The following is a 12,190-nucleotide window of genomic DNA, read 5'->3' as shown; positions in this document are numbered from 1 at the left end:
TAAAATAATCTCTAAAGAAGGGTTCTATTGAAGAGACACTTTCCCAATTCTTTTCAAGAGCAAATCCTGAACGAGTTTGAGTTTTCCTTTTTTGCTGTGAATGGGTGCAGGTCCCCACTACCTATACCTCAAATATAAGACACTCAGCACCTTAGGTACAGACTTGTGTGGAATTAAATACGCCTCACCACAGTAACGTTTTACATACTTGTTCTAATTTCCAACCCATCCTCCTGCCCGTGCATTTCAGCAAGGCCACCCTGGCCACCGGTTTTCCTTCACCTTTGCTTTGCATGGAAATAACTTGGCTTACATAAACTGTGCGTGTGTCCTGTGTGACTGTCTCTGATTTGGATTGCCATGCATCACATTTTAACTTTGGACTCACATATATGTTTAATCACAGTTGTTGTTTGGTTGTTTTCTTGTTTTTCCTTTCCTTTCCTTTTTTCCCTCCTTGGTCTGTCCGTTATGTGTCTAAACCAGGAGGTTGCTCCAAGGAAAGGACCATGCCTCTTAGCACCAGACCATTTGTTTCATTGTTAGGTGTGAATTTCCCTTAGATGAAATGCCGGTTTGCAGCTGATTCAGACATCTTCAATATAGTCATTGTATAATGGCAGAACAAAACATACTGAATTCCTTATTTTTTATATGATTAAAAAACACATATACATCATTAGAAGGCATTCTGAGTTTGCTACTACTGGCTTTCTCCTAGAGGAAATCAACTTTCTGCAATTTCTAATGCTTTTTTCCGTTTTTTCCCATGTTTATATTTTTTTCAACATTGATCTGTAACATCTGAACAATCTTGAGATACCTCTGTGTAATTTCACTGCGTTCGTTCTTTGTTGTGATCTGTGATGGGGTGTGTGTGTGTGTGTGTGTGTGTGTGTGTGTGTGTGTCTGTCTGTCTTGGCTATTTGTTACAGCTTTGTTGTATGTGTGAATGTGCTACAAGTGAGAAAATTAAGCAAGTTATTTCCTGCTCATTTTTCCTTTTCAGTTTTTTTTTTTCCGTTAGCCTTGCTTTGCTTTTGTATCCTGAGACCTTGTGGCTCCACCATTCCCAGCCCATTTTGTTGTCCCTCCCGCCACAACAGGAAAAGACACTGTGTTGTTTCAGTCCTGATTACATTTGCCAATATATTTTTTGATTTCCATTTTACTTTCAATGTTTTTCATTCACATCAAAGATGATGAGACAGAATCTACAGAAACATCTGTCCTGAAAAGTCATCTGGTTAATGAAGTTCCTGTCCTAGCCAGTCCGGACTTGCTCTCTGAAGTTTCTGAGATGAAACAAGATTTGATCAAAATGACCGCCATCTTGACCACAGATGTATCTGATAGGGCAGGTTCTATCAAAGTGAAGGAGCTGGTGAAGGCTGCTGAGGAAGAGCCAGGAGAGCCTTTTGAAATTGTTGAAAGAGTTAAAGAGGACTTAGAGAAAGTGAATGAAATCCTGAGAAGTGGAACCTGCACGAGAGATGAAGGCAGTGTGCCGAGGTCTCAGTCGGAGAAAGAATTAGTGGAAGAGGAATGGGTAATTGTCAGTGATGAGGAAATAGAGGAGGCTAGGCTAAAAGCACCCTTAGAAATCACCGAATACCCATGTGTAGAAGTTAGGATAGATAAAGAGGGTGACGTAAAAGTAGAGAAAGACTCAACTGGGCTAGTGAACTACCTTACTGAGGATCTAAAGTCGTATGTGTCTCCTCATGAAAAGAAACAGCAGACAGCTCAAGAGATAGCAGGGGAGAAATGTGAGGCCCTGGCTGTGGGCAGGAGCTCTGAAAATGAAGGGAAAGATGCACCCCCAGGTGAGACACAGAGTGCACAGAAACAACACAAACCAAGCCTGGGCATAAAGAAGCCAGTGAGAAGGAAATTAAAAGAAAAACAGAAACAAAAAGAGGAAAGCGTACAAGGTAGTACAGAAAAAAGTGAACTTAAAAAATGTAGTTCCGAAGAGTCATTAGATGAAGACACCGGTTTAGCCCCTGAGCCTCTTCCCACCGTAAAGGCCACTTCACCTTTGATAGAAGAGACTCCCATTGGTTCCATAAAGGACAAAGTAAAGGCCCTTCAGAAACGAGTGGAAGATGAACAAAAAGGTCGAAGCAAGTTGCCTGTCCGCGTCAAAGGCAAAGAGGATGTGCCAAAAAAGATAACCCACAGGACACATCCAGCTGTATCACCCTCTCCGAAGTCAGAGAGGCATGGACCAGCATCACCCTCTTCTAAAACAGAAAGACACTCTTCTCTTTCCGCCTCTACAAAAACTGAAAGGCATTCTGCAATATCACCATCAAGTAAAACTGAGAAACACTCCCCTGTGTCTCCCTCTGCAAAAACTGAAAGGCACTCACCTGTGTCATCAAGTAAAACTGAGAAACACTCACCTGTGTCACCCTCGACAAAAACTGAAAGACACTCCCCTGTGTCATCTACAAAAACAGAGAGACACCCACCTGTTTCACCTTCAGGTAAAATGGACAAACGCCCACCTGTATCGCCTTCTGGGAGAACAGAGAAACATGCCCCAGTATCACCCGGGAGAACAGAAAAACGCTTGCCTGTATCACCAGCTGGAAGAATGGAAAAGCATCCACCTGTATCAACCTCTGGGAAAACTGAGAAACACTTGCCTGTGTCGCCTTCTGGGAAAACAGAAAAGCAACCACCTGTATCCCCCACCTCAAAAACAGAAAGAATCGAGGAGACCATGTCTGTTCGGGAGTTGATGAAGGCTTTCCAGTCAGGTCAGGACCCATCTAAACATAAGACTGGACTCTTTGAGCACAAATCCGCAAAACAAAAGCAGCCACAAGAAAAAGGCAAAGTTCGGGTAGAAAAAGAAAAGGGGCAGATGCCAACCCAGAGAGAAACACAGAAAACAGAGAGTCACACAATCAAACGAGGTCAGAGATTTGTGGTAACGGGAGTTACCGAATCCAAAAGAGCGGTCCGTGCTTCCTCCATAGGGCTTAAGAGAGAAGAGGTAGCTGTAGAGAAGGAGAAAGTTCTTGGCCACAAAACACCTGAACCTGTTCAGTCAGCACCAGAAGAAGAAAGCCATAAAGAGAGCGAAGTCCCCAAAGAAAAGCTGGCAGATGAACAGGGAGACCTGGATCTCCAGATCAGCCCAGACAGGAAGACCTCCACTGACTTTTCTGATGTCATTAAGCAAGAATTGGAAGACAATGACAAATACCAACAGTTCCGAATGAGTGAGGAGACTGAAGAAGTACAGCTTCACCTAGACCAAGTGCTCACTAGTCCTTTCAACACAACATTTCCACTAGATTACATGAAAGATGAATTTCTTCCAGCTCTGTCTTTACAAAGTGGTGCTTTGGATGGCAGTTCTGAGAGCCTAAAGCCTGAAGGGGTGGCAGGTTCTCCATGTGGCAGCCTGATGGAAGGGACCCCTCAGATTAGTTCAGAAGAAAGCTACAAGCATGAGGGCCTAGCAGAGACCCCTGAGACAAGCCCAGAAAGCCTTTCTTTCTCACCAAAGAAAAATGAGGAGCAAATTGGGGAAATAAGCGAACCTACCAAGTTAGAAGCACCAACAGAAATTCGTTCTGAAAAAGAACATCCCTCAATAAAAGACACTACTGATGGTTCTGAAGAGCAAGGTGCTCTAGTCACTGAAGGCACAGAGCCCTCAGCTGAGTGTTTGCTGAAGGAGACCACCCTAGAGCCTTCCAAAGACACATGCCCCAAACAAGAAGATGATTCCCTTGGCAGCTGTAGTGTGTTAGCAAAAGAAACACCCAAAGAATTGCCTGAGGAAGCATCCTCTGATGAGGGTCAACTTAAATATGGTGGTTCAGCCCACAAGACACAAACTGATACTGAAGCTCAGAAATCCACAACCACCAAGCCCTCAGATGAGACCAAGTCCTCTCCACTGCCTGATGCTTCTGTAAAGACAGGCACAGGGGCTGAATCAAAGCCCCAGGGAGTAGCTAGAAGTCCCCAAGGGTTAGAACTTGCACTCCCTAGCCGAGATAGTGAGGTCCTCAGCCCTGGTGCTGATGAGTCATTTGCAGTGAGCCACAGAGACTCCCTGGAAGCCAGCCCTGTGCTAGAGGATAACTCCTCACACAAAACTCCAGATTCTCTGGAGCCAAGTCCTCTGAAAGAATCCCCTTGCCGTGACTCTCTTGAAAGCAGTCCTGTGGAACCAAAGATGAAGGCTGGAGTTCTCCCAAGTCACTTTCCTCTTCCTGCAGCCGTAGCCAAAACAGAAATCTTCACGGAAGTGGCCTCGATGCGGTCCCGGCTGCTCCGAGACCCAGACGGCAGTGCTGAAGATGACAGTCTTGAGCAGACATCACTGGTAGAGAGCTCAGGGAAGAGCCCTCTTTCTCCTGACACCCCCAGCTCTGAAGAAATTAGCTATGAGGTTACGCCCAAAGCCACAGATACAAGCACACCCAAACCAGCTGTAATTCATGAATGTGCAGAGGAGGATGACTTGGAAAATGGGGAGAAAAAGAGATTTACACCTGAAGAGGAAATGTTTAAAATGGTAACCAAAATCAAAACGTTTGATGAACTTGAACAAGAAGCAAAGCAGAAAAGGGACTACAGAAAAGAACCCAAGCAAGAAGAATCTTCTTCATCCTCTGACCCAGATGCTGACTGTTTAGCAGGTGTGGATGAACCAAAACGTATGGAGAGTGTAGAGGATGAAAACAATGTCCCTGTGGTAGTAACATCAGAGAGCAGAAAGGCTTCTTCCTCCTCAGAAAGTGAACCTGAGTTGGCACAGCTGAAACAAGGTGCTGACTCAGGCCTCATACCAGAGCCAGTTATTCGAGTGCAGCCTCCTTCCCCACTTCCATCCAGCATAGACTCCAATTCTAGTCCTGAAGAAGTACAGTTTCAGCCTATTGTTTCCAAACAATACACTTTCAAGATGAATGAAGATACTCAGGAAGAATCAGGTAAATCAGAGGAAGAAAAAGATCATGAACCCCACATACCTGAGGACAGTCATACCATTTCTTCCAGTGGCCCAGATACATCTTATGATGATCTGAACAGATGTGCTGATCAACCAGAAGTCTGTGATGGCCATGAGTGTGAGGCTGGGAGTCCTAGTGGCTCAGTAACTCCTGTATCTTCAGGTCTCCGCAGCCCCACTGGGGGAGAAATCAATGAACAGCTAGTTATCCATAAAGAACCATTACCTCTCCAAGACACTGATGACAAAAACATAGAAGAAGAAGAGCTTAATGTTTCTAGAGTGGAATCTCTACAAGTAGATTGCCCCAGTGAAAGCTCTTCATCTTTGTCCTCTTTTCCTCATTGTCCAGCATCTGAAGGAAAAGAATTAGATGAAGACATCGCCTCTCCATCTTCTTCAAAAATGGAAGACACCAAAACTGACCAAGAATTTGAGAACTCACCAAAGGACCATTCCACTCAAGACTCGTCGATTACTACTCAAACAGATAAATTGTCCATGGATGTTCCTGTGTCTGACCCAGCTGAGACTGATGAAATCTACGATCCTCAAATAATAAGCCCTTATGAAAATGTTCCTTCCCAATCTTTTTTCTCCAGTGAAGAAAGCAAAACCCAAACAGATGCAGGACACACAAGTTTTCACTCTTCTGAAGTGTATTCTGTTCCCATCAAATCCTCTGTCGAAGATGTAGTGGTAACAAGCTCCTCCAGTGGAACTATTTCAAGTGAAGAATCTAATTTTGAGAACCAAAATATGGAAAAAGAATCCAAACAAGAAAGCACCTTGTGGGAACCTCAATCAGAGAAAGGCCCCTCATCTTTAGAGCCTTCTATACCAAATACAGCAGCAGTCGTTGGTGAACAAATTAGCAAAGTCATCATCACAAAAACCGATGTGGATTCTGATTCCTGGAGTGAAATCCGTGAGGATGATGAAGCCTTTGAAGCTCGAGTGAAAGAGGAAGAGCAGAAGATATTTGGTTTGATGGTAGACAGACAGTCACAGGGCACCACCCCTGACACCACTCCTGCAAGGACCCCAACTGAAGAGGGGACTCCAACCAGTGAGCAAAATCCATTTCTCTTTCAGGAAGGAAAATTGTTTGAGATGACCCGAAGTGGTGCCATTGATATGACCAAAAGGTCCTATGCAGATGAAAGTTTTCACTTTTTCCAAATTGGGCAAGAATCCAGGGAAGAGACTCTCTCTGAAGACATGAAAGAAGGGAGTCCTGCGGCTGAGCCCCCACAACGGGAGACATCAGCTGAGTCACTAGCTCTCTCGGAATCAAAAGAAACAGTGAGTGATGAAGCAGACTTACTTCCAGATGACCTGAGTGAGGAAGTAGAGGAAATACCTGCTTCAGATGCTCAACTTAACTCCCACATGGGGAATTCAGCCTCCACTGAAATATCAACAGAAGAGGCTCCTTCTGTAGGAGCTGAGGACCTCCCCACCATGCATATGGGGGATATGCCTCCTAAGTCCAGTGTGAAACATACATCTTGCCCTGACTCCCCTGAACCAGTCATACAAGTTCAGTTAGATTTTTCCACAGTTACTAGGTCTGTATATTCAGATCGGGATGATGATTCTCCTGATTCTTCCCCAGAGGAACAGAAATCAGTAATTGAAATCCCTACTGCACCCATGGAGAATGTGCCTTCTACTGAAAGCAAATCCAAAATTCCTGTAAGGACTATACCCACGTCAGCCACAGAGCCTCCATCTGTGGAGTATGAGAATTCCCTTTCTGAAGATTTTTTACCCAGCCTGGATGAGGAAAGTAAAGAGGATGAAACGAAACCAAAGTCTAAAATCCCCGTGAAAGCACCTGTCCAAAGAGTAGAGCAGCAGCTTTCGCATCTAGATTCATCTCTCCAGAAAACAGTGGCTCCTCAGGGTCAGGACATGACAAGCAGAGCACCAGATAGTAGAAGCAAATCTGAATCTGATGCCAGTCCTTTGGACTCAAAGACCAAATGTCCAGTAAAAACTAAAAGTTACACTGAGGCAGAAACAGAAAGCAGAGAGAGGGCAGAGGAGCTTGAGTTAGAATCAGAAGAGGGGGCCGCAAGACCAAAGATATTTACATCCCGATTGCCAGTTAAGAGCAAAAGCAACACATCTTCCTGCAAGGGGGCTGTGAGCCCCACAAAAGAAAGTAAGGAGCATTTCTTTGACCTTTACAGGAACTCCATAGAATTCTTTGAGGAGATTAGTGACGAGGCTTCAAAGTTAGTAGATAGGCTTACCCAGTCAGAAAGGGAACAAGAATTAGTTTCAGATGATGAAAGTAGTAGTGCCCTGGAAGTTTCAGTAATTGAAAATCTGCCACCTGTTGAGAACGAGCATTCAATTCCTGAGGACATCTTTGACACAAGGCCCATTTGGGATGAGTCCATTGAGACTCTGATTGAACGCATCCCTGATGAAAATGGCCATGACCATGCTGAAGGTATTTGCCAGCCACTGGGATTCCCTGTGCTACGCATGTCATAAATTTTATATAGTTTTTTGTATATCTTTTATTTGGTGATTTGTGTCTCATTTTCTTTAAGCTTTCTGTAGTGGTTACTGCGTTTGTGTAAGCCCTTTGTGTTTTGTGCTTTCTCTGTGTACTTTTGTCTATGAAAACAATCTCAAGATTGAGTAATGAGAATGCTTATGGAAAACATAAACATGATAAACAGGCAATGGTGACCTTGCCTTTCTCGAGCCGCTGCACGTAAGGCCATGCAAGCTTTGAGTTTTGTTGCTCTGAAGTCCCAGGCTTAGCCTCAAATTAAGCACTTTGGCTTTTGCACATGAATATATTGGGGTTTGTTTCATATGGTAAGGATTCGTTGCTTTTTCTTCTTACCCTTAAATACTTTAAAATAATCTGTACTTAATAATTCTATAATCATTAGGAAGCCATTTGCCCAAGAAGATTTCACATTACCCTGAAATTCCAGTTGTTGTGGATCTGTTTTTGATTCAAAAGGTTGGATTTCAGATACCATTGGTAAACACTTTAAGCAAACAAATATAAGGTAAAAATGTACTTTTTGTTTTAGTAGTAGGTGAATGAAGAATCTACTCTTATCAGGTAAAGCAGACAACAAAAACTCAAACTTTGCATGATTTAAGTGACTGTGAGAGAGGATGATGGCCCTTTGAATTATAAAAAAGGAAACCATAGATGGCTTTGAGAAGTAGCCTCTGGTCTTCCAGTATCTCTACAATAAAGACTATTATTCTTATGTTTGTGTTATGAGAAAATGTCATGATGCCTAAAACGCTGCCCGTTAATTAATTGAGGTTAAAAAATGAATGGGAAAATTACAATTTGTGGAAGTACTGTATATATAGCTTACTTAGTAGTAAGCAGACAAAAATTTCACACAAAAGACATAGGTACCTGTTGAAACAACAGACACACATACATGTGCTTTTATCTTCCCTTCTTCCAAGGTCACCAGGACCAAGGAAGATGTTGTTTCTGGCCACACTGAAAAAACACAGGATGGCCTGATTAACCCATGATCTGTGTCTCTTATGAATCTTGGATGTGATTTCTTTCAGACATGACCTGGAAGCGATCTATGCTACCACAGGCAATAGTGGAGGTCCTAACTAGTTACTCCACTTCTGCATCCCATTTATGATTTTTCTGTTGTTTGATGAACAAGATGATTGTCTTCCAGTGGGCAGTATCTTCTTATATAATTTAAAAAGAAAGTGCTAAAATTAATTACTAGAAATCATTGACTTCTATAATATGTCCAGTGGCTAGTCTTGATTAAAGAGATATGGAAGCAGTTGGTTTTCATGATTTATAATTACATTTATTCCCCATTCCATTCCAGAAATCAGGCAAACACATAACTTAAAATGATTTAAAATATGATAGCTAATTTGTGCTGTTATCAAATATTTGGACAAGTGACTTCCTTTTTTGGATGATCAGTACTATGGTTGCTCTCCTGTCATAGACAACCTTTGGCCATTCTGTTTTTGACCTTCTGTAGATCAACAGGATGAGCAGGAACGGATCGAGGAAAGGCTGGCTTATATTGCTGATCACCTCGGCTTCAGCTGGACAGGTAAAATGAGTGTGACACACTTTTTCACCAAAATTTGCTTCACTTAAATAACAGTGGCATCAGCCATGTGTTGTTAACAATGAACAAATTGTGTGTTTTGTTTCTTTCCTTGAGGAAGACCATGTGGAATAGTGAAAAGAATAATAAACTATGAACTAGAAAATCCAGGCTCTGCATTAACTCACTGTGTGAACCAGGGCAGGCCTTTTATTATCTCTGGAATTTAGAAAAATAATACTTTCTTTTTTGTTTATTTCAAGTTTTTATTTAAATTCTAGTTAACATATAGTGTAATATTGGTTTCAAGAGTAGAACTTAGTGATTAATCGTTTACATACAACACCCAGTGTTCATCACAAGTGCCCTCCTTAATGCTCATCGTCCATTTAGCCCATCCCCTCAGCCACCTCCCCTCCAGCAACCTTCAGTTCTCTAGAGTTAAGAATCTCTTATGGTTTGCTTCCCTATCTTTTTTTCTTCCCCTTCTCCTACGCTCATCTGTTTTGTTCCTTAAATTCTACATATGAGTGAAATCATATGGTATTCGTCTTTCTCTGACAGACTTGTTTTGCTTAGTATAGTACACTCTAGCTCCATCCACGCCATTGCAAATGGTATACACACACCACAACTTTATCCATTCATCAGTCGATGGACATGTCGACTAGTTGCATAATTTGCCTATTGTTGCTAATGCTGTTGTAAACATCAGGGTGAATGTGCTCCTTTGAATCAGCATTTTTGTATCCTTTGGATAAATACCTAATAGTGCAATTGCTGGGTCATAGGGTACTTCTATTTGTAACTTTTTGAGGAACTTCCATATCATTTTCCAGAGTGGCTGCACCAGTTTGCATTCTCACCAACAGTGTAAGAGGGTTCTCCTTTCTCCACATTCTCCTCAACATCTGTTGTTTCCTGTGTTATTAATTTTAGCCATTCTGACAGATGGGAAGTTTAAATTTGTATTTCTTTGATAATAAGTGACGTTGAGCATCTTTTCATGTGTCTGTTAGCCATCTGTGTGTCTTCTTTGGAAAAATGTCTAGTCATGTCCTCTGCCCATTTCTTAACTGGATTATTTGTTTTTTTGGGTGTTGAGTTTGATAAGTTCTTTATAGATTTTGGATACTAATGCTTTATCAGATATTTCATTTGCAAATATCTTCTCCCATTCTGTAGGTTGCCTCTCAGTTTTGTTGATTGTTTCCTTTGCTGTGCAGAAATGATGAAGTCCCAATAATTCATTGAAAAATAGAACTTTAAATTAGGAGATTTGATAATATGCTACATGTCACCATCCTCCTTTGGGAGCTATGGATACCTAAACTTTGGGGAGATGACTGTGTTTCAAAATCATTGTGAGACGTAATTGTCATAAAATTTGGTTGGAGATGTAACCCAGGGCTCCCTATTTTAGATACCTTATATTAGATATCTTCATTGTGAACAGTACTAAAATTTGCTTTGGATGCCTGTTGAAATACATATGAGTAAGATATTTAACTAATTTTCTGAGAGATTAGGATATTTAAGCATAAAAGCTATAATGTATGTTAAATAATTTTTTAAAGGAAAGTGAATTATGGAATCAGTATGATGCATAGAATTCCGTAAAACCTTTAACAAAGGTAATTGATAACAAAACAGAAAGAATAGTCCTGTCCTCACTTTTAAACATTTTAAAGCTATTGTTAATAATAATCAGATTTATTTAATTGAGCGATTTAGGGAAAGGAAGGACATCAAAATATCCATGATTGACAAATAGGTAACATTCAGAATTACTTAGTTTGTTTTTTAAATAAGTGTGTTTGTGTATAAAGCGTAGTATCTGTATACTCGTTGAAAATTCAAGCCCCACAACTATACAGGATGGTATAAAATGAAAAGTAAATAAGTTTTTCACACCTACATCTGGTCTTCTAACACCATGCCTCAAAAGTAACTGCTTACACTTTCTCATGTATTCCAAAAAAATATACAATACCCACATCTATGTCTGTTATTTAAAAGTAAGCACAATTTTCCCCAGTAATATTCCTTGTAAATATTCCATCAGGGTAAACATATCTATTCATTCTTTGAAACGGCTATTTAATTTTTACTGTATGGAAGTATCATACTTTTACCAGTGGCCTTTATTGCTGGATATTTAGGTTGTTTCCTGTTAATGACAAATATCCTAGTGCATTGGTGTATTTTCATGAGTATCTCTACAGGGCACATTACTAGAAGTAGAATTGAATATCTGGATAAAGGGTATTTATATTTTTAGTTTTGTAAGATATCGGCAAGCTGCCCTCCAAAGAAGACACTCATTTACACTCAGTCACTCATACCACAATGTATAAGTGTCCAAATACAGTGTTAGTGGTAGACTTTAAAGGAAAAATTTGTGGCTTTTCCCCTAGGTCAGTTAATGCTTCCCAGACCTTTTATTCATGTGACATCCAATCAAAGGAGTTTAGCCAACCACCATAATCTAACCACAGCCAGTATTTACCCAAGTATCCAGAAGTAGGATTTATAGTACTTAAAACATTGCCTAATGATGATTAAAAGTGAGAAACAGTCTATAACTCCTATTTTTAGTAATTTATTTTTCATTATCTTGGTTAAGAGTATAGGCCTGTATGAATGGTCTCTTCTGCATTTTGGAATTAATTGAGCCTGAATTGTACATATTTGTATCAACAGTTGTCTCAAACTTAGTGATTCCACAATGAAAGTTATTGATTCTATATCCAGTTTTAATAAAATCCACAATTAGTGCTAGAAGAACAAAGACCTATTGAGAGTCACTTCTAATACATAGGGGAGAAAATGAACCCTATTACAGCAATACAAAGAATACATCACTTACAAAATCACAAGGCAAGGTGTTAGAGACTCAAATGTTGAAGTTACTGTATTTAGAGTAATATTTTCTTGTCTAGAATTAGCAAGAGAACTGGATTTCACTGAGGAGCAAATTCATCAAATTCGAATTGAGAATCCTAACTCCCTCCAAGACCAGAGTCATGCACTATTGAAGTACTGGCTGGAAAGGGATGGGAAACATGCTACCGGTAGGTGGGAAACTGTATGTAAAAAGCATTAGGCTAAAGGT

The 12,190-nt window shown here is 40.8% G+C and overlaps 1 protein-coding gene across 23 annotated transcripts in view; it reads left to right on the top strand.

The window, feature by feature from the left end:
• Positions 1 to 12,190, top strand: part of ANK2 (ankyrin 2) — a 673,807-nt gene that overhangs the window by 643,660 nt on the left and 17,957 nt on the right. For all 23 annotated transcript variants that reach the window (XM_086704357.1, XM_086704361.1, XM_086704354.1 and 20 more), the window contains 3 exons: positions 1,200 to 7,448; positions 9,004 to 9,078; positions 12,018 to 12,149. In XM_086704357.1, coding sequence (XP_086560483.1) covers positions 1,200 to 7,448; positions 9,004 to 9,078; positions 12,018 to 12,149 — 6,456 coding nt within the window. The remainder of the gene's footprint in view (positions 1 to 1,199; positions 7,449 to 9,003; positions 9,079 to 12,017; positions 12,150 to 12,190) is intronic.

Source organism: Puma concolor, chromosome B1, assembly GCF_028749965.1.
Source record: "Puma concolor isolate L17-30 chromosome B1, mPumCon1.1.hap2, whole genome shotgun sequence".
NCBI lineage: Eukaryota > Metazoa > Chordata > Mammalia > Carnivora > Felidae > Puma > Puma concolor.
Note: the sequence above shows the minus strand (reverse complement) of the source record. Positions and strands in the feature narration are given on the sequence as shown.